Raw genomic sequence first — 21,529 nt, forward strand, 5'->3', positions numbered from 1 at the left:
TCATACAGGGTTCAAATACACAAAAATGCTGAAAAACCAAAGAATTTGTGGGACCTAAAGGATTTTTCTGAAGAACAGCGGGCAGTTTAATTCTGTCACGGTAAAAGATGATGAGGTCTGGGTCCAAATGCAGGGTGAGTAGTATTTAATAATAAACAAATAAATAACATAAACCAAAAGGCCAACACGGCACAAACTGGACGTAAACTTAAACACAAAATAACAAAATCAAGAGCACGGTCAAAGATCCAGAGAACATAGAACATACCAAACACGAGACAATGCAGACATGAATGCAGAGTGAGTGGAGATGATACTTATAGTCCTGATAGTAATTGTGAACAGGTGTGGGTGATCAGTGCTAATGACAAAACAGACGTGAAGAATCAGAGGAGTGAGTGCAAACAGCGACCTCAGGTGGCTGAGGGAAAACCCACAGCCCCGATCATGACAGTACCCCCTCTCTAGGGAACGGCTTCCAGACGTTCCCAAAACCAAAATTCTGGAGGGAGGAGGAACGGTGGAAGGTGCATCAGGGGGAGGGATGGCGGGCCAGGCCCATGCAGCGGAGTCACGTGAGCGGACCTCACCGCCAGAGGAACGCGAGCTGGCCTCGCCGCCAGCAGAACATCAGCGGACGCTGCCGCCTGAGGAACGTGAGCTGGCCTCGCTGCCAGAGGGACGTCAGCGGACGCCGCCAGAGGAACGTGAGCTGGCCTCGCCGCCAGAGGAACGTGAGCTGGCCTCGCCGCCAGAGGAACGTGAGCTGGCCTCGCCGCCAGAGGAACGTGAGCTGGCCTCGCCGCCAGAGGAACGTGAGCTGACGCCGCCGCCAGAGGAACGTGAGCTGACGCCGCCGCGGCCGGAACAGAGAGAGCGGTCACCGCCGCGTCCGGAACAGAGAGAGCGGTCACCGCCGCGTCCGGATCATAGAGAGCGGTCACCGCCGCGTCAGGAGCAGAGAGAGCGGTCACCGCCGCGTCCGGAACAGAGAGCGCGGTCACCGCCGCGTCAGGAGCAGAGAGCGCGGTCACCGCCGCTTCCGGAACAGAGAGCGCGGTCACCGCCGCGTCCGGAACAGAGAGCGCGGTCACCGCCGCGTCCGGAACAGAGAGCGCGGTCACCGCCGCGTCCGGAACAGAGAGCGCGGTCACCGCCGCGTCCGGAACAGAGAGCGCGGTCACCGCCGCGTCCGGAACAGAGAGCGCGGTCACCGCCGCGTCCGGAACAGAGAGCGCGGTCACCGCCGCGTCCGGAACAGAGAGCACGGTCACCGCCGCGTCAGGAGCAGAGAGAGCGGTCACCGCCGCGTCCGGAGCAGAGAGCGCGGTCACCGCCGCGTCCGGAGCAGAGAGCGCGGTCACCGCCGCGTCCGGAACAGAGAGCGCGGTCACCGCCGCGTCCGGAACAGAGAGCGCGGTCACCGCCGCGTCCGGAACAGAGAGCGCGGTCACCGCCGCGTCCGGAACAGAGAGCACGGTCACCGCCGCGTCAGGAGCAGAGAGAGCGGTCACCGCCGCGTCCGGAGCAGAGAGCGCGGTCACCGCCGCGTCCGGAGCAGAGAGCGCGGTCACCGCCGCGTCCGGAGCAGAGAGCACGGTCACCGCCGCGTCCGGAACAGAGAGAGCAGACGCCCTCCCTCGAAAAAACGCTTCTGCCCTCGCCATAAAGTAGGGGCGTGTCCGCGCCGCCTCAGCATTAAGGGCATCCATTGCCGCTAAACAGGCGTAGATGGTCTCGAAGCGAGCGGCTGACGCCGCCTCGAAAGACCTCTCACCCGCTGGACCCACTGTGGATGTCTGCATTCTGTCACGGTAAAAGATGATGAGGTCTGGGTCCAAATGCAGGGTGAGTAGTATTTAATAATAAACAAATAAATAACATAAACCAAAAGGCCAACACGGCACAAACTGGACGTAAACTTAAACACAAAATAACAAAATCAAGAGCACGGTCAAAGATCCAGAGAACATAGAACATACCAAACACGAGACAATGCAGACATGAATGCAGAGTGAGTGGAGATGATACTTATAGTCCTGATAGTAATTGTGAACAGGTGTGGGTGATCAGTGCTAATGACAAAACAGACGTGAAGAATCAGAGGAGTGAGTGCAAACAGCGACCTCAGGTGGCTGAGGGAAAACCCACAGCCCCGATCATGACAAATTCAAGGGACTCATGAAAAAAGAACAGTATTAAGAATTACGTATCAAGTGTATGCAAACTTGTGAACAGGGTCATTTTTATGAATTCAACTATAATTTCTCTTGTGAGCTATGTAAATGTCTTTTATGTGAAATATCCTTTTCAAATCAGTACTAAATATAAAAAAAACATGCATTTTGTATGATCCCTCTTATTTTGGTCAAATAATTAACATTTTGCAGATTCTGCAAGGTGTATGAAAACTTTTGACTTCAACTGTAAATCAATTTAGCTCCATTAGGAAATAGTTGTTACTGTGATTGTGAGTACTATACCTGAGGTATAATAATATTAAAAATGATGATGATAAAATTAATCTTACAACATTTTCCTTCAAATTGATCTGTTAAGTTCCTATGACCAAATCAAACCCATCTGACAGATATTGAATTTTTAATTCTCTGCTGTCTTGACTGTAAGTTTCCATGGATTTTAAAAACTGTCACCAAATTTGTTGTTGTCGACTTACTCTTGTTGTGTAGGCGGCTTCCGGGTCATCCTCCAGCACTCTGGACAAGCCGAAGTCTGACACTTTACACACCAGGTTGCTGTTGACCAGGATGTTGCGAGCGGCCAAATCTCTGTGTACGTAACCCATATCCGACAGATACTTCATACCAGATGCGATGCCACGTAGCATACCGACCAGCTGAATCACTGTGAACTGGGCGTCATGTTTCTGACAGAGACGGGAAGAAGGGAAAAGTCAAAAACAGTGCTTTACATCTACTGTATAAACATAAGTCATGCTATGGGTTATAAAAAACACAATGGAACACTAGTGACTCATATCTCAAAACACTGCCTGACATTTCAAAAGTCATCTGTCATGAGCTCACTCAAAACCACTCAACGGTTTTGCTGAGAGAAGCAGATCTTTGACTTAATAAATAGGAGCGTCTGACTGTCTTTTCTGGTTCAGTCCACGATGTGCGGCAACTTGTTGAAGAATATAAATAGGATGTACACATGAACACATCGCCGACTGCATATCTGAACCGAAGCCCACTGGCAGGCTCTCAGTGTTTACACTGGTGCGTGTGAATAGGCCTTTTATACGGAGAATGATATGCTCAGGACTTGGAGATAAACACCAGGGGAGGAAGCGCTTCAGTAGGAGAGCGAGAGGCTGGCCGGATGAGTGAGATAGCATTGATTTGTCAGGGAGCTCTGGAGAAATGGCTTTCAATACCGAAAACAGGCAAACCGCAAGCTTGAAGCAATAGTTCTCTCTGAAAGGCTTTTATTAATCGTCATGAACGGTACTTCCCAAACCGTTATGACTTAGTTTCTTCCGAAAAACACTAGTTACTCTTATCCAAGCAGTGAAAATAAATGCAAACCAGTGTTATTTAGCATCACTGATATACTATTAAAGCTTTTTTGTTTTTGTTTAATATTTAGATTTTTGTTTTTTGTTACTACTTTTTTTTTTTTAAATACACTACCAGTCAAAAGTTTTTGAAGAGTAAGATTTTTAATGTTTTTTTTTTTTTGAAAAGAAGTCTCTTCTGCTTACCAAGCCTGCATTCATTTGATCCAAGGCACAGCAAAGATGGTAAAATTTAGAGATAGTTTTAATATTTAAAATAACTGCTTTCTGTTTTAAATGTATTTTATTCCTGTGATTTCAAAGCTGCATTTTTAGCTTCATTACTTAAGTCTTAAGTGTCACATGATTCTTCAGATATCATTTTAATATGCTGATTTGTTGCTTAGAAAACATTTATTATTATTATAATTATGTTGAAAATAGATGATTAGAATTTTTTCAGGTTTATCTGATGAATAGACAGTTCAGAAGAACAGCATTCATCTGAAATAGAAATCTTTTGTAACATTATAACTATCTTCATCATCAATTTAAAGTATTGTTGCTAAATTAAAGCATTAAATATTAAAGCTTTTGCTGTATTTTGGATCAAATAAATGCAGGCTTGGTGAGAAGAAGAGACTTTAAAAAACATTAAAAATCTGACTGTTCAAAAACTTTTGACTGGTAGTGTATGTTTTTTTTTTAAATGTAGTTTTTAGTTTTATTTTTATTTTACATAAATGAGAAATGCTGCCCAGCCGACTATCTGAAAACTTTTTTTTTAATGGTTTTAGATTTCAAGTTAATAACTCTGATGCAACCTGGAGCTTTCAAGCTACAAAAAGGAAGTTAAAGCACCATAAAATATCATGAAATATCATAAAAGTAGTCCAGAGGATTCATGCATTATATTTCAAGTCTTCTGAAGTCATATAGATGGAAAACTTAAAAAATTTAGGTTCTTATTAACTGCTTATCTTGATATTCATGTTTGTGAGAGAATAAGAATAGCCAATTTGTGGGTGAATAGTTGAAGTCAGATTTTTTTAAACTAATCGTTTGATCCCGTTTCAGAAATCTGGTCTGAATGATTTATTTACAATTTCACTTCTCTCATAAACTTTCATGAACTCACCAAGAAAAGCTACGGCAGATGTCAAGATGCTTCAGTGAATCACATCTTTCAGTCTGTTTCTCACAGAAAGCTATCTTATTATTTCAAAAGACTTGAAATACACTGCACGGGTCATATGAACAATTTCACGATATGTGGTTATTTTGAACTTGACAGCTCCGGTTCCCTCAAACCAATTGCATGGGAAAAAACATCAGTACGTCCTCCAGAACTGTCTGCTTTTGTGTTCCAGAGAACAAGGAAAAGCAAACAGGTCTGGAACGACATGAGATGTAAACAACGTCAAAACCTCACTGTCCAACGCGGGTCTCCCTCTCATTCCGTGTCTCTGTCCAGCCTATTTTCACTTTCTTTCTATGCGAGTGTTTATGTACTGCATACAAACTAAGTTTGGATGAAAATAAACCCTGGACCACCTGGAAGAGAAAGGAGCTCGGAGAGGTTCAAAGGCTTGCTAATAATAGTGACATGAGCAGTGGCGAGGAAGGGAGGATGACAGATCTCTTTGATAGAGTGCAGGCCAGGCTGCAGTGTGCAGGAAATTGCTGCAGAACACTGCAACTTTTCTCTCATTGCTGGGAGTGGGATCCTGTGCAGACACATGTACAGGTCCTGCTAACTCCACGCCCTGTTTGCTCAGGTTGTTTTAATAATCTACCTTTGATTACTCATTTCAATAGAGCCGTTACTGTCCACCTTGGCCTTGATTCTGAACGTTTTTTTTTTTTTTCTTTTTTTGATGTGTTCTGACAGGAATTACCACAAAACAAACTTTGAATGGACATAAAAGTATCAAAAGATTAAAGGATTAGTTCACTTCCAGAATCCAAATTCCTGATAATTTAATCATCCCCGCGTCATCCAAGAAGTTCATGTCTTTCTTTATTTAGTTGGAGGAAGAAAATCCAGGATTTTTCTCCATATAGTGGACCCTTATTTCTTGATTGGGATCATGTAGAGCCCTTTGAAGCAGCATTGAAACTGCAATTTGGCTTCAACCTGTTGTCTCCCATTGAAGTCCACTATATGAAAAAAAAAAAAAAAATCTGGAATGTTTTCCACAAAAACCTTAATTTCTTTTCGACTGAATACTGAATATTTCTTTGAGGATCCATGAAGATCTTGAATGACATAGGGGTTAGTAAATTATCAGGAAATTTTGATTCTGGAAGTGAACTAATCCTTTACATTAGCGTCAATAATAAGACTTTGTTCTGAATGTAAGTCAGTGATTAAAAATAAAGAGTATTATGTATTTAAAGTTTCCATCCCAAAATATATTCCAAAATATTCTAATATACACTACCAATCAAAACTTTAGGGGAAGTAAGATCTTTTTTCTAAAGAAATTACTATTTTTACTTAGCAAGGATGCATTGAATTGACCAAAAATTGCATTGAATTGACCAAAAACGACAGTAAATAAATGTATAATGTTACAAAGGATTTCTATTTTAAATAAATGCTGTTCTTTTGAACTTTTTATTCATTAAAGAATCAAGAAACACTAAAAATATCATAGTTTCAGCAAACCTATTAAGCAGCACAATTGGTAAAAAATAATAAACTGATAATAATACAAATGTTTACTTAGCAGTAAATCTGCATAATAGAATATTCAGCTTTTCGTCACAGGAATAAATTACATTTTGAAATATATTTCAATAGAAAAGAGTTATTTTAACTTGTAATAATTTTTCACAATTGTATTATGTATACTATATTTTTGATCAAATAAATGCAGGCTTGGTGAGCAGAAGAGACTTGTTATTAAAAATATATATATATTTTTTTGAAAAAGTAGTGTAAACAAATACTGTATATACTGAAAGCTTTACAGAAGTGGACAGTCAGACTTCTCTGATTGGTGGATCTCTCTTTAGGATTATGGGTAATGTAGTTCTCCACCAGAAATTTCACTATTCAACTTTTTTTTTTTTTTTTTTTTTTATTTAGTCGAAAACACACCAATTTGAGGTTTCTATGCCAGGCCAGAGCTTATTGTCATTGTGTCTTAAAAGGTTTGCACATTCTTGCTAGACCACAAAACCAGTCTTAAGTAGGGCACGGGTATATTTGTAGCAATAGCCAACAATACATCGTATGGGTCAAAATTATCACAATTTTTCTCTTATACCCAAAGTCATTAGAATATTAATAAAGATCATGCTCCATGAAGATATTTTGTAAATGTTCTACCGTAAATATATCAAAACTTTTTGATTAGTAATATGCATATATGCATAGCTAAGAACTTCATTGGAACAATTTTAAAGCTTTAAATTTTAAATTTTAAATAAGTTGTCGATAAGTTGAGATAAATTGTATCTCAGCCAAATATTGTCCTATCCTAACAAACCATACATAAATGGAAACCTTAATTATTCAGCCTGTATAAATCTCAGTTTTTTTTTTTTTTTTAAATTGATCCTTATGACTGCTTTTGTGGTCCTGTGTCACAATTGAGAAAATAAAGATCTTTACACCTATAACTCAAATGTTGCGTCCAATGTTGGGTTTCTAAATGGCCAGTGGTTTAGACTTGGCCACTACAATGAATAATAAATATATAGTGTCAAGTCTAAACCACTGGCCATTTAGAAACCCAACATTGGACGCATTTGTGCATTTCTCAACAAATTCACAACCGAACAACACTGAATTTGCTCCAAATATTCAGATATTTATGAGTGCGAGGTCCATCCAATGCATCAAAGTCTGGCGTGTTCATTTTGTTCTCCAAATAGCAGATTGTCTGGCAAGCGCTGCTGGTGGTAAACTGTTGAAAAATGACACAAGGCTGATAAATTCATATGTCAGGTGTATTAGAGCCAAGGCAGGACGGCCGCAGCCAAAGGTTAAGCTGACCCATTTAATGAGCTCATTAGCGCATTTATCAGCACTTTTCAGATGGGCCATCCCACAGCCTGTTGTTTGCTTGTTTATTTTCGCAGCGCGAGCGACGGGCAAAGAGGAAGTCATCTGAAGGACAGAGCATGCCCAGTCTGTTGAACTGGCACGGCCAGGCTGGCAGGCGGCGCGCCAGTCTCCCCAGTGCCGTTTGGAGAGCGAACGCACTCTCTCTGCACTCGTTTCTTCTGAACACAAGCCTGGTCTGTTCTGAGTGAATGAGGCCATTGTGGATATAAGCTCAAGTGAAATTCTGACACTACAAAGCGTTAGAAACACAGGTAGTGTCAGCGTCTATTTAAAGAGGCCTCGGCTGTGATGAACACAAAGGAACCGACTAAAAAAATCTAATCTCTCGGCAGCAAATAGAGACATAGGTGAGCCAGCGGAGAGCAATTTGTGTCTATTTGAATAAATGAGAATGAAATGTTCAGAGAGCTTGGGAGAATTTAAGGCATGCTGTGATAAGCAGGTACTGTGAGAGGAAGCAGGAGAAGCTAAGACGCAGATGGCTTTTTTAAATGATTTTAAGATGAGCCCTCTGTGCCTTTCCTCTGATCATACATAATGGAGTCTCATTAAATGCGTCTCAGTGTGTCACACTCACTCGCAGGAAGCCGTCCAAAGAGCCGTTCTCCATGTACTCGGTCACTATCATCACGGGTTTACCTGAGGAGAGAGAAAATTCAGACGTGTCTCAGTCTAATCGGGACAAGATGTGCCAGTGCTTTGCTGCAATGGTGTCATTTCTGCTGGAAGGTTGAATTACCCAATTTGCAAACTAATGAGCTTATGTTGGACAAAAGAAAACATCTTCAAAGACAGAATTTTGGAGAGAAAAATGTAATACATTCAGAGGCATGGGTAAGTCTGACCCTTAAGTTTAGATATATATGCACAGCATGACGACTTCCAAAGTTATTTCAATGACGACACTGAATCCGTCAAAAAGAGATGCTTGAGTGAGCGGGTCATGAAACCTTGCATGAATAGTTTTTGCAATATTTTCATGATAATTAAGCACGTTTAAAAGTTTGAGTTTTTTAATGTTTCGAAAGACATCTCTTATGCCCACAATGGCTGCATTTATTTAATAAAAAAATATAGTGAAAACAGTAATATTGTTAAATGTTATGACACTTTAAAATAATTGCTCTATAAATATATATTCGAAAATGTATATTTATTCTGATTCAGAATCACATTATCCTTTAGAAACATTTATTTGAAATATAATTATTTTTTACAATATAAATGTCTTCACTGTCACTTTAATAAACTTAATGACCACTTTGCTGAAAAACTAATCAATAATTTTAATATAGACATTAATATAGTTTAAGTGTACTTACTGACTAACTACCAAAGTAAATAAAATCTGACTATCCCCAAACTTTTAAATTACAAAATAAAATAAAATATATACAAAAATTAAATAAAATAACAATGACTAAATTTAACGTTAAAAAAAATTAATACAGACATGAATACTGTTAAAGTGTGCTGACTGACTAAATAATACCTAACTAAAATCTGACTGACCCCAAACTTTCAAATAATCAATAAAATAATCAATAAAATAAAAATAAAATAAAATAAAAATAACTAAATTTAATGTTAAAATAATAATTTTAATACAGACATGAATACTGTTAAAGTACACTGACTGAACCGAACTTTTGAATAATAGAATAAAATAAAAATAACAAAAAATTAATGTTAAAATAATAATTTTAATACAGACATGACTACTGTTAAAATTTACAAACTAAAATCGGACTGATCCCAAATTTTTGAATAATAAAATAAAATTAAAAACATTTAGAATAAAAAATTCTAAGTTTAATGTAAAAATTATAATTTGAATACAGACATGAATCCTATTAAAATAACTGACTAACAAACTAAATAAATAAAATATGACTAACCCCATACTTTTGAATAATAAAATAAAATAAAATAATAGAATTTAATTAAAATTTAATTAAAATAACTACACTTAATGATAAAATAATAATTTGAATACCATTAAAATTTACTGACTAAAAAAAAATAACTAAATAAAATCTGACTGACCCCAAACTTTTGAAAAATAAAACAAAATTAAATTAAATTAAAATAAAATTAAAAATGCCTAAATTTAATGTTAAAATAATTATTTTAATACCATTAAAATGGACTAAATAAACTAAATAAACTAAATAAATAAATAAAATCTGACTGACCCCAAGATTTCGAATAATACAATTAAATTAAATAAAAATAAAAAATGACTAAATTTAATTTTAAAATAATACTTTTAACAGTAAATCATTGTTATGTGTATATTCTTTTATTACTAAAAGTGACATAGATTTATTCATTTGAATCTTTTTTTTGAACAAATTATTAGAAAGTGTCTTGCTTTACCCATATAATATGGATAATAATATTTGGTGTGCTGCATTTAATTTGCTGATTAATAAAACATAAATTGTATTACAAAAATTACATTAAATTAAATTTGTAACACTTTACAATAAAGTGTAATTTGTTAACATTAGTAATGTATTAACTAGCACGAATGGACAGTGAACAATAGACTTATTACACTGTTTAGTAATCTTTGATAATGTTAGTTAATAAAAATAGTAATTCATTTGTGGTCATGTTAGTGCATGTTAACAAATTTTAACAAACACAACTTGCATTCTTAATAATGCATTAGCTAAGATTAATAAATGCTATAAAAGTACTGTTCATTCTTAGTTCATGTTAACCAATCGCAAAATTGAAAACCTATTGCAAAGTGTGACCATTTAATTTAATTGCAGTAATGGAAACGTCTAGGTTACGAAGGTAACCCTCGTTCCCCGAAGGAGGGAACGGAGACGTTACATTGGGATCTCGCTTGAGAGACCGATCACCTCTGAGCCTTATTAAAAAGGCCAATTGAAAATTGGCGAGTGGACGTGCGCGCCGGCCACGCCCCCGTACATACGGGTATATAAGATGGCTGCGCGCACCACTCAGTCAGGCTTTTGCTGAAGAGCCGGGAGAGCCCAGCGTCAGCGCGACGCCAGGGGCGTGGCAGGGGAATGTAACGTCTCCGTTCCCTCCTTCGGGGAACGAGGGTTACCTTCGTAACCTAGACGTTACCCCTTCAGTCGAATCACTTCGACGTTACATTGGGAACTAGACCCATGGAAAAGGCCACGACACTGACGCCGCGTTACGCACAACGCCACGTGCCGGCAGGTCTTCCCAGACGTGTCCGCAGGCGGTCATTGAACGTAACCTTCCCAACGCCCCGAGGCCCCCTTTTTATAAGGGGGCCTGCAGGGATGCCAGATGTACTGAAGCATGGGTTGGGGGGGCGGAGCACATGCAATTTGTGCATGTGGAAATGAGAATAATTCAATATATCCATAAGATTTCTTAGGGATACACGAGGGAAACAGCGGTCTCCTCCGCTGGAAAATATTGAAAAGTATAGCCACAACCTGCGGGGCGAAGGAGACCCAGGCAGGATCACAGCCAAGGACTACTCCGCATCTAGCCCTGACTGCGGGGCATGGAGGACCCAGGTTCGCCGGAGGGAACATTCTGGGAGATAGCGCACGGATCCACGTGGGAATGGCGCAGCAAGCCGACACCAGCCGTCCCCCCGCTCGCCTGAAGTCTTATGTTAAGACACGGGAGGAACGGCCTCTGCGCGGAGGTTGAAGAACCTAGCGAAGGTATTAGGTGTCGCCCAGCCCGCAGCTCTATAGATATCTGCTAGTGAGGCGCCATGGCCAACGCATAGGATGAAGCAGCACTCTTAATGGAGTGGGCATGAACACCTAAGGGGCATGGCTCTCCCGGATATAGATAAGAGAGGGAGAGGCATCTACCACCCAATGAGCCACCTCAGTTTGGGGACAGCATTCCCTTTCTGCTGAACCCCAAGCAGATAAGCTGCTAGGTGCGTCTGAAGTGCCGAGCGAATTCATTTTCACATAGACACAACATCGCAAGGCTGGGTCTGCCTCCTCCAGGGCAGAGCTTGCAGGTTCACCACCTGACCGCGGAAAAGCGTGGTGGGGAACCCTGGGCACAATAGCCGGGCCGGGGTCTCAGGTAGTAACGTGAGAGTCGCCGGGCCCGAACTTCTTGACACACTTTGCTGGCAAGGAAAGCTTGTAGGTCTCCAACCCTCTTAATAGGAGCCGGGGCAGTCAGGAGCGCTGTCTTAATGACAGGACTCGACTGAGGCCCACTGAGCACCTCTGGGGAACCTTTGCTCGTTCAATGGGAGCCAGGGCAGTCAGGAGCGTTTTTCTCGCTCGACTGAGGCCCGAGGCTCCAAGGGAGCGCCCCGCGGCCTGAGAAGGCGACGGGGAAGCTTCCCTACAGAGAAAGTTTGTAGGTCTCCTACCCTCTTGATGGAGGCCAGGGCAATCAGGAGCGCTGTCTAAATGACAGGAATTCTAGCTCGACTGAGGCCAGGGGCTCAAATGGAGCGCCCCGCGGCCCCGAAGGGCGACGGGGGGGTCCCAAGAGGGTATGAGGCGCAGTCTGGCACCTCTGAGGGACCTCACGACCAGTGGGTGCTTACCTATTTTGCTTCATCTACTGCATGTGATATGCGGCTAAGCGGCGGCATATATTCCGAGAGTCGAGGGGACAGCCTGCGCTCAAACTCTCCTGCAGGAAAGGAAGCACTACTGCAATCGTGTATCTCTGTGCCTCTCAGCGAGAGGAATGCCAGCGATAGACCTCATCTCAGTGCGTGAGCCAGCCTTTGCCAAGGGAGCCCAGTACCGAGTGATAGTTTGTATCACGGCCTGTGAAAGGCCGGAGAGATCTACGGTGTCAAGCCGTGCCCTTACAGGGAGGGACTGCCGCGAGGGGATGGTTACTAAGACCTAAGTCCGGGTGGGCCGTCCTTGCAGCGCAACCTCAGACTTACTCCTCGTCCTCCCTGGACTCGCACAGAGTCTGCGCAAGGAGGCTCACTGGGGAAGGGCGTACTTGGGCCCCGGAGGTCAGCTATGTGCCAGAGTTACTCTGACAATGGGAGGAATCGGGAGGGCGAGCGGATGTGGCTGGGCCTGCCGATATAACTCCTACTAGCTGCGTCACGGGGTGGAGTCGCCATTCTGCAGGTGGGTGGACTGCCGTGGGAACCGGGCGGCTGCACGGTTGAGTTTCCCTGCTTCAAATGAATGGCAAGTAGCAAAATCTGCCACGTTGGACTCCATGGGAGCAGATGGGAGGGGCTGTAAGCCTCTGTTGTACATGGCAACCCAACCCGTGGTAAGCCACGGGCTGACTTGTCGGCAATACTGCGGGAAAACGCCAGTCCGGAGAGAGCCGAGATGCCATGCCCATCATAGGACTCGATCGTGCTGCAGCGGTCTCACATGAAACAGCTTAACGGCAAGCGGCTAGAGCTGACATGTGCCCCAGGAGCCTCTGATTTTGAGAGGACCGCTGTTTAGTACCTGATTAGCTCAGGGACTACAGCACCAACTGCGCGCTCTTGGTAGCAAGGCGGGCCGTCTTGTGGACCGAGTCGGGCTCCCGACCGAGGAAAGGGATTCCCTCGGTTGGCCTGAAGGACCAGATGGCGGGGGTGCCGAGGCACCAGGTCCCTGTATTCGCACAACGGAACTCACGAGTGGGCTGGTAAGCACCAGTCGAAGAGACGGTTGAGGACGCGAGTACCTGTCTGCCGAAGAGGGGACAGGGGAGCTCCCATGGCCTAAAGAAGGCAGGAAGGAGAGGGACTAGCCAAGTGGAAGCACCTCGCGCTGAGCGCTCGACCCCCGGGGCAGACCGCCGGAGGGGTGTGCGCCGGGGAAAGATCGAGACGCGACAGCGGGTGCCCTTCAGGCAGATGGCTGCAACCCAGCCCTGGAGACGGAAACATACTTGTATGTGCGTCGTCGTGAGCATGTGTGCCGACAGCCTAAGAAGGGATCGGAACAGAGCTCCATCCAGGGCGGATGTTAACCCACCACTCTAACTGGACACGTGAAGTCAGGACTCTTATCAAACCCCGACCTCGTCCCGGCCGGAGAGACAGGCTGGATCGCGTCCTTCGCCAGTAGGAACGCGACCTCCGCAGGCAGAACAGAGGCACGCCTGTTTCCGAATAAAGAATGTAAGGGGTACCTGTGAGTCTGGGCGGACGCCTGGAGCCGGGCCGTACCGTCCGTATCAACCAGTGTAGTGGTATCAAGGGAACGTTGACCGGCGTGACCGTGGTGGGGCAGCCTGGGGAAAGACAGGGAAGGAGACAAAACCCAGAAGGATAAACGTCCTGGAGAAGTGTCTAACTGCGCTAAGCAGTGCTTACCTACTTCCCTGGTTCCCGCGCTGGCGACATCCGGTCCCGAGTCTGGTTCCGAGGAGTGGAAGTGCTGCTCAGGAAGGAAACTCGGGGCCGGGGCCCCAGAGGTGAGAAAGCTGGGTCTTTCTGTGATTTCAAATGACCGGCTAAGTCCCGCTTCCAGCGGGAGTGCCGACAGAGTAGCTCTCTCCACCTCCGGGGGTGCTCGCATCAGGGACGCTTCGAAGCTCGCCTGCGAGGGTCTTCCGTCGCAGGACCCTGAGAGGCGAGCGGCGTCCCTCTCCCACGGGCGGCTCGACGTCGGCTGCGAGCCTGGATCGTGTGGCTCAGCAGGGGACGGAGCTGCGGGGGGACGCCCTCGGCGACGGGCAGGCGGAGGCGGGGGCCCAGGCGGCGGAATGGTAACTTCGCGGCGGGGCAGGATATGTTGGACGGCCTCCGTCTGCCTCTGGACCGTTGGAGCGCCAGAGGAGACGCCCAGCCCGAACGACGGGGAGGCATACTGCTCTGGCAACTCGACGGGGTATGCTGATGGGCGGAGGATCGCAGGCTTTTGGGGGCCGGCGATACGTTCGACGCCGCTGAGCAAAAACCCTTCACGGTGTCGCCGAATAGGCCGCTCTGGGGAATGGGAGAGTCGAGAAAGCAAACTTTGTCGGCCTCTGCCATCCGGGCCAGAGTCAGCCATAGGTGGCGTTCCTGGACCACGCAGGTGGACATCACCTGACCAAGGGGACACGCCGCGACCTAGTGGCCCGAAGGGCGAAGTCAGTGGCGGCGCGGAGTTCTTCAAGTACCCCCTGGTCAGGACCACTCTCGTGCAGGCCTTAAGATGCCTGCACCTGGCACTTTTGCAGTGTTGCAATGGCCTGCAGGGCGGGGCAGCGTGTCGGGGGGCGCAGAAAAGGCCCAGCCGATGAGGGCGGAAGAAATTTCACATGCCCTAAAAGGGAGACGCGGAGGGCCCCACCAGGCGGCCGCGCCCGCGGGCAAAGGTGCACCGCGATGGCGCGCCCGACCTGGGGGACCGCCACGTACCCCTTGGCTGCCCCGCCATGGAGAGTGGCGAGGGGAGAGGAGCTGGAGTGCGCTTCAAATGAATAGGGCGCCATCGATTTTGTCAGCTCCTCATGCACATCCGGTCAGAACGGGACCGGGGGGGAGCGCGGCGCTGCCGCCGGTGCCCCCCCCAGGAACCAGTCGTCCAGCCTAGAAGGATCGGCCGGAGGCCCCTGAGGAACCCTCAAACCGATCCCCCCCGGCTGCCCGGAAAAGCATAGCCGACAGTACGACATCAACCTCCGGGGGGGCAGCGACCACGGGTGGGCGCCGCGCCGCGGGAAGAGATGTGTCACCGTCTGACTCTCCCTCTGATGCTGTGACAGACATCTCATCCTCTGCAGGAGCACCGAAGGAGACGCTCAGCCCGCCAGGCGGGGAAGCGTCTGCTGCGGAAACTCAACGGGACCGCGCTGAGATAGAGAGGTCCGCAGGGCTTTTTGAGCCGGCGGAACGCTGTCTATCGTAAATTGAATGTCCCCCCCCGCGCCCCACCGCGGTGGCCGAAGAGCATAGGCGGCTCAACGGCTGACCACGGGAGGGAGGCGGGGGGAGCCAGCTCGCGAACGAGCGGCAGGACTTCAGCGTGGTCATGGTCATGCTTTCACCGCATGGACCATTCATGAGCACCACCCCAGCGTGCTCAAAGCCTAAACACGTGAGGCAGCGCTCATGTCCGTTCGCTGAGGAGAGGAAACTACCACATCCAGAAACGCACGGCCGAAAAGACATCCTGAAAAGGACGTCTAAAACGGCCGCTAGAAATTGCTCTTTTGTGATCCCGGTTTGCCCAGGGAGGGGCCGCGGGGCAATGCACTCGCCGGGGCTGCTCGCTGGAATGCAAAAAGGCTTTATATGGCCGTGAAAACGGCCGCCCGCGGGACCGCGCTGACGGCTGCCAAACAATGCTCTTTCTGTGAAACACTCTTTTAGTTATGGCAGCGCAGCAGCAGGAGGGAGCATGAACTCTGAAGAACTCTTCTCGGCTGTTTAGAGGCTCGACACATCGGCTCTGAAAGCAAAAGTCTGACTGAGTGGTGCGCGCAGCCATCTTATATACCCGTATGTACGGGGGCGTGGCCGGCGCGCACGTCCACTCGCCAATTTTCAATTGGCCTTTTTAATAAGGCTCAGAGGTGATCGGTCTCTCAAGCGAGATCCCAATGTAACGTCGAAGTGATTCGACTGAAGGGGTAACTGAATGCAAATCATATTGGTTATGCTTGAAATAATTAATTGCCATGAATATCATGAGGTATCATTATTTCAAGCTGAACATAATGTAAAACACAATTCGCTCCTTGACTGAAATGTAGACGAGTTTCTGACAGGTTTCATGAGATTCACTCTTATAGTCCTCGCTGCTGCCACATGTGGGTGTTATAAAAGCCTCCGGGTTAAGAAGCAGAGTTTGAGTGGGTGAAGAGATCAGGTTGACGGCTACACACCAGCTTTTCAACACATCACAGACATTATTTGAAGCCCATAACAAGACTGGGGCTGTCGGAGCAGAGGTACAGCTCTTCACATGACACCTCTGACACAGCGGGTCAGCAATCATAACCATGACTTACCAGGACTTCATCTAAATGAGAGATTCCCCCAGGATGAAAAGAGTCTCGGCCTCAACTTGGACGGACCACAAGGTCAACTGTCACTATCTGACAGCTTTATATTCTCCGTCCTGCCGTTCATAAATCACCGGTTTTATCATCTGCACTTTATCTGCGCCTTTATTTCAAAGCCGGTACGTAAAACTACTTTATATCAATGATAGCCTGATGACCAGTCTGTGTTGTCACGATATGTATGTGGAGGAGTCATAATTTAGTCTTTTTTCTCTCTCAGCGTCCCACAGCTGACAGCACAGCACTGTGATAGATGATATTCATGAAACGTCTGCAATTAAAATAAGTGGAGAAGAGCAACACTGCATAACTCATAAATATGCTGGAACAACAATTTTGCTCACGTCAAGCACTTTGTTATTAAAGCTAGACACTGCAGGTGAATAAGGTAAAAAAAAAAAAAAAAAAAAAAATAGTTATGACATTGATAATTGCAAACATTTTTTTGTATTACAAGTTTTCTAAAATTTTAGGTTTTAATATGCAAATAAGGCATTATTTAATGAAATATGTGCTAATTTGCATACATTTCTAGTACAAAAGTCTAAACACTGGATGAAGTCCGTTTCAAAATTCTTGTTTCATTTTTCTGACATATTAGAGCTAAATGTTTTTACAGAAGGAATTCTGGGTCTCTAATCTTTTCACTCTATAATTCAGAAAAAAATTGAAACGGGCAGAAAACAATTTTTTTTTTTTTTACTTTTTTTTGGTGGTGGTGGTGGTGGGGGGGGGGTAAATGTTTAAAATCAAGCAAATTATATACGAACAAATCCCTCTGTAAAGGCCTTCAGGAAATAAATCAAATCTGACTGACCCCAAACTTTTGAATAAAACAATAAAACAATAAAAAGAAATCAAAATAAAATAAAAATGTTAAAACAATAATTTTAATACAGACATGAATATTGTTCAAATTTACTGACTGGATAAACTAACTAACTAAAAATCTGACTGACCCCATACTTTTCAATCATAAAATAAAATTAAACAAAATTAAAAGAATTAAATTTAATGTTAAAATAATAATTTGAATACAGACATGAATACCGTTAACATTTACTGCATTAACTAAATAAATACCTAAATAAAATCTGACTGACCCCAAACGTTTGACAAATAAAACTAAATTAAATTAAAATTAAATAAAAAATGACTAAATTTAATGTTGAAATAATTATTTTAATACCGTTAAAATTGACTGACTAACTAACTAAATAAATAAATCTTGGCCTCAAGATTTTGGATAAAAAAAAGAAATAAAAAAAAAAAAGAAAAAAAAAGAAAAAAAAAGATCAAATTTAATGTTGAAATCATATTTTTAATACAGAATACCGTTAAAAAGTGACAACTGGTAAAGTGAACTAAATCATTTTTATTGGGGGGTATACTCTTTTATTAATAAAAGTGTCATTGATGTAGCCAGAAAAAATATATATAAAAAAACTTAGAACAGGCAAAAAATTATACTTTTTTTAAACAGTTTTTTTGGTTAATAAAATATACAAAATCAAGCAAATTATATATGAACAAATCCCTCTGTAAAAACCTTTAGGATAAAGACAAGAATAAAACTGTAAAGTGTGGTGTGTGTAAGTGCTACTGAAGTGGAGATTTATGGCTCAGTGTGGGAGAAAAAAACTCATTTTGAGAAAACAGCTTATAATAATATGCGCTGCAATTGAAATCTATTGACACAAATAGATAAAGTACTATAAAAGAAACACTTAACGGTGTCTTTAGGATGTTTTCTTTCCACTAGTCTTAAAAAACACTTTATGAAAAACCAAAAAGATCAAAATCTCATACTTGACAGGTGTCTCCCCTTAAGACGGGGAAAAAATAAATAATCAGTATTTGCAACTTAAATTTTTTAATGATATCCAAATAATTTTAATGGAAAACAAGACAATTTTTAACACTATTTTACTGCGTGCAGTTAAATCATTACCCAGACTATAATGGACGGGGGTCTTTAGATTTCAGCTGAGTTGTTTTATGGTTTCTGATAGCGAAAAAATCCCTCCTCCTTAAACCACACATCTCTCCTTTAAACTTTTGATCCTGAAATCCCGCTCGTAATCAGTATCCCGGCCCCTTCGTCTCTGCAAAGCAGCAATCGCTGCTCCACAAATATTTCGCCTAACGCAGGGCCAAAAGCAGCAGGTTAAATGGGGTGTGAAAGTCTCTGGATTATTAAGAATTAACAGGGCAGAGTTAATAAATCATGTCACGTCAGAGGCTACAGGAGACACATGCCAACCTCCCCTGGCCCCACGGCCCAAACTCTGCACCCCACACTTACTTTCACTCACACGCGAAGTGCAGAACCTCTTTAAACACACACACATTACACAGGGCTGGACTTTCCCAGCAACAGCTACAAATGACAGTCATTTACAATGAAGTTTTCTCATTATTTACAGTCAGGAACTCTGAAGCGTGAGCACAGTAAGATTTGCTCAGCCAACATAATCCTCATTTTATGAGGAATTATGGACATGAAAGGAAACTGTTACATTCCTTTCCGAATTCTACTTAAAGCAGAATGAAGCAAAACTTGACCAGAAACAGATTTTTTTTTCACTACCGAGTAAAAATGTGAAGATTTATTAAATTCTTTCTTTCTTTCTTTCTTTCTTTCTTTCTTTCTTTCTTTCTTTCTTTCTTTCTTTCTTTCTTTCTTTCTTTCTTTCTTTCTTTCTTTCTTTCTTTCTTTCTTTCTTTCTTTCTTTCTTCACTGTCACTTTTCAATCAATTTAATGACCATTTTGCTGAAATTAGTAAATAAATGGATAAATCTGACCCAAACTTTTGAATAGTAAATAATAAAATAATATTTATAATGTTAGAAAGACATATTTTCTTTCTTTCTTTTTTCTTTCTCTGTTTCTTACATTATAAATGCCTTCACTGTCACTTTTGAATCAATTTAATGACCATTTTGCTGAAATAAATAAATGGCTAAATCTGACCCCAAACTTTTAATAGTCAATAATAAAATATTATTTATAATGTTAGAAAGGCATTCTTTCTTTCTTTCTTTCTTTCTTTCTTTCTTTCTTTCTTTCTTTCTTTCTTTCTTTCTTTCTTTCTTTCTTTCTTTCTTTCTTTCTTTCTCTTTCTTCACTGTCACTTTAAAAAAAATTTATTGATCATTTTGCTGAAATAAATAAATAAACAACTAAATTAAGAAATAAATCTGACCCCAAACTTTTAAATAATAAATAATAAAATATTATTTATAATGTTAGAAAGACACCCTTTATAAATATTACATTATACATACTATAATAAACACAATATAGAAATAAATTATGAATACTTTTACTGTCACATTTTGTCATCAATTTAATTACCATTTTGCTGAAATAAATAAATAAATCTGACCCAAAATTTTGAATAGTAAATAATAGAATATTATTTATAATTTATATTTTTATTTTAAATAATTATATTGAAAAAGTAAAACCTTGCAGACTATCCTAACTTATATCAGAAATTTATTTAGTGCATTTATTTATTTTATATATTTAATATTTTAAATACATTTTATTTTATTATTATATTTTATTATTTAATTATTTATTTATTTTGGCTATTTTAATCTATGCAATATTAATGTAATAGTTCTTTTTTTTTTTTTTAAATGTTACATGTAAAAGTATTGTTTTCTTTACCTCAACATATGCTTTTGAATAACACACTACCAGTCAAAAGTTGGTATAATTAAAAAATTTTATGTTATTGAAATATAAGGCCATGGGAACCAGATGAGTCCTCCCCAATTTGTTGCAATATGGAACTCTTGCATTATTATTGACATTTTATTTTATTATTTTAATACTGTAAGGTTGCTTTGACACAACTTGTATTGTAAAAAGCGCTGTATAAATAATCTTGACTTGACTTGACTATTAAGTCTCTTACCAATGCTACATTTATTTGATCAATATTTAGCATATTAGAAAGATTTCTCAATATTCATAACAGATGACTAGAGTATTGATGCAGAAAATTAGCATCACAGAAATAAATTACATTTTAAAATGAAACAGTCCTTTAAAATTGTAAAAAAAAAAAAAAATCTACTTTTGATCAAACAAATTAAAGAATATATTTCGTAATCATTAATTTTTTAAAATAAATAAATAAATAAAACAAAATAAAATCTAATAATAAAAAATATAAAATAAAATAAAATAATTATTTCAAACTGTTGACTGGTACTGTATGTATTGCAAAGTGCATTTGAGCACATTTTATATTTTGCTGTTTAATTAATTGAACATGCACATGTGCAAGCGATTGAACATTCAAATATCAAAACCTTTTGGGTCTACTTGGTAACGTGCACATGCCAAACATGTCCATCTGTGCTCGTCATCAATAGAGTATACTGTAATTTGAAGGCTGTGCGCAAGACAGAGCAAAACGTGCAAAATGAAATATACCCTGGCCTTAATACTAGTCTGTTTGAAGTCAGATAAGGTAAAGTGTGAACATTTTTTTTCTATTTTGGCCTATATCATTAAGAAAAAACAGCCCCACGGAGCCCTCATGGAGGATTGTGGAATGGATTAGAGAATTTCGCTTTGATCATGCTACATAATAGAGACTGATCTAGGGAGATTTACAAGCGTATGTGATTTACAGCCCTATGTGAATTGTCTCTCGTGCTGGACATTGGCCCAACGTTACAAGAAAGAGGTCAATAAAACAGTGGCTTTCTGTGCAGAAGATTTGCCAATTTCATGACATCCACTAATATTCCATAACTAGAAACAGCTAATGTTTTATATTAGATACTCCCAAAAGGACGAGCTCTGAACTAACAAATCTAAACATGATAAATTAATCTTCTGAATGGACTCAACTCGCCGTGTGCTTTTCATACAGCTGCAGCAAAAAAACTTAAATCATTCATCTTTCTCCTTTTAACGTGGGATAATAAA

At 42.0% G+C, this 21,529-nt stretch overlaps 1 protein-coding gene across 1 annotated transcript in view; it reads right to left on the reverse strand.

Moving 5' to 3' along the window:
* The window catches only part of epha3 (eph receptor A3), a 110,978-nt gene that overhangs the window by 35,341 nt on the left and 54,108 nt on the right, over positions 1 to 21,529 (reverse strand). Inside the window, exons 9-10 of the mRNA XM_073845013.1 lie at positions 8,176 to 8,237; positions 2,678 to 2,887 (exon numbers count right to left, since the gene is read on the reverse strand). Coding sequence (XP_073701114.1) covers positions 2,678 to 2,887; positions 8,176 to 8,237 — 272 coding nt within the window. The remainder of the gene's footprint in view (positions 1 to 2,677; positions 2,888 to 8,175; positions 8,238 to 21,529) is intronic.

This window comes from Garra rufa, chromosome 8 (genome assembly GCF_049309525.1).
Source record: "Garra rufa chromosome 8, GarRuf1.0, whole genome shotgun sequence".
Classification (NCBI taxonomy): Eukaryota; Metazoa; Chordata; class Actinopteri; order Cypriniformes; family Cyprinidae; genus Garra; species Garra rufa.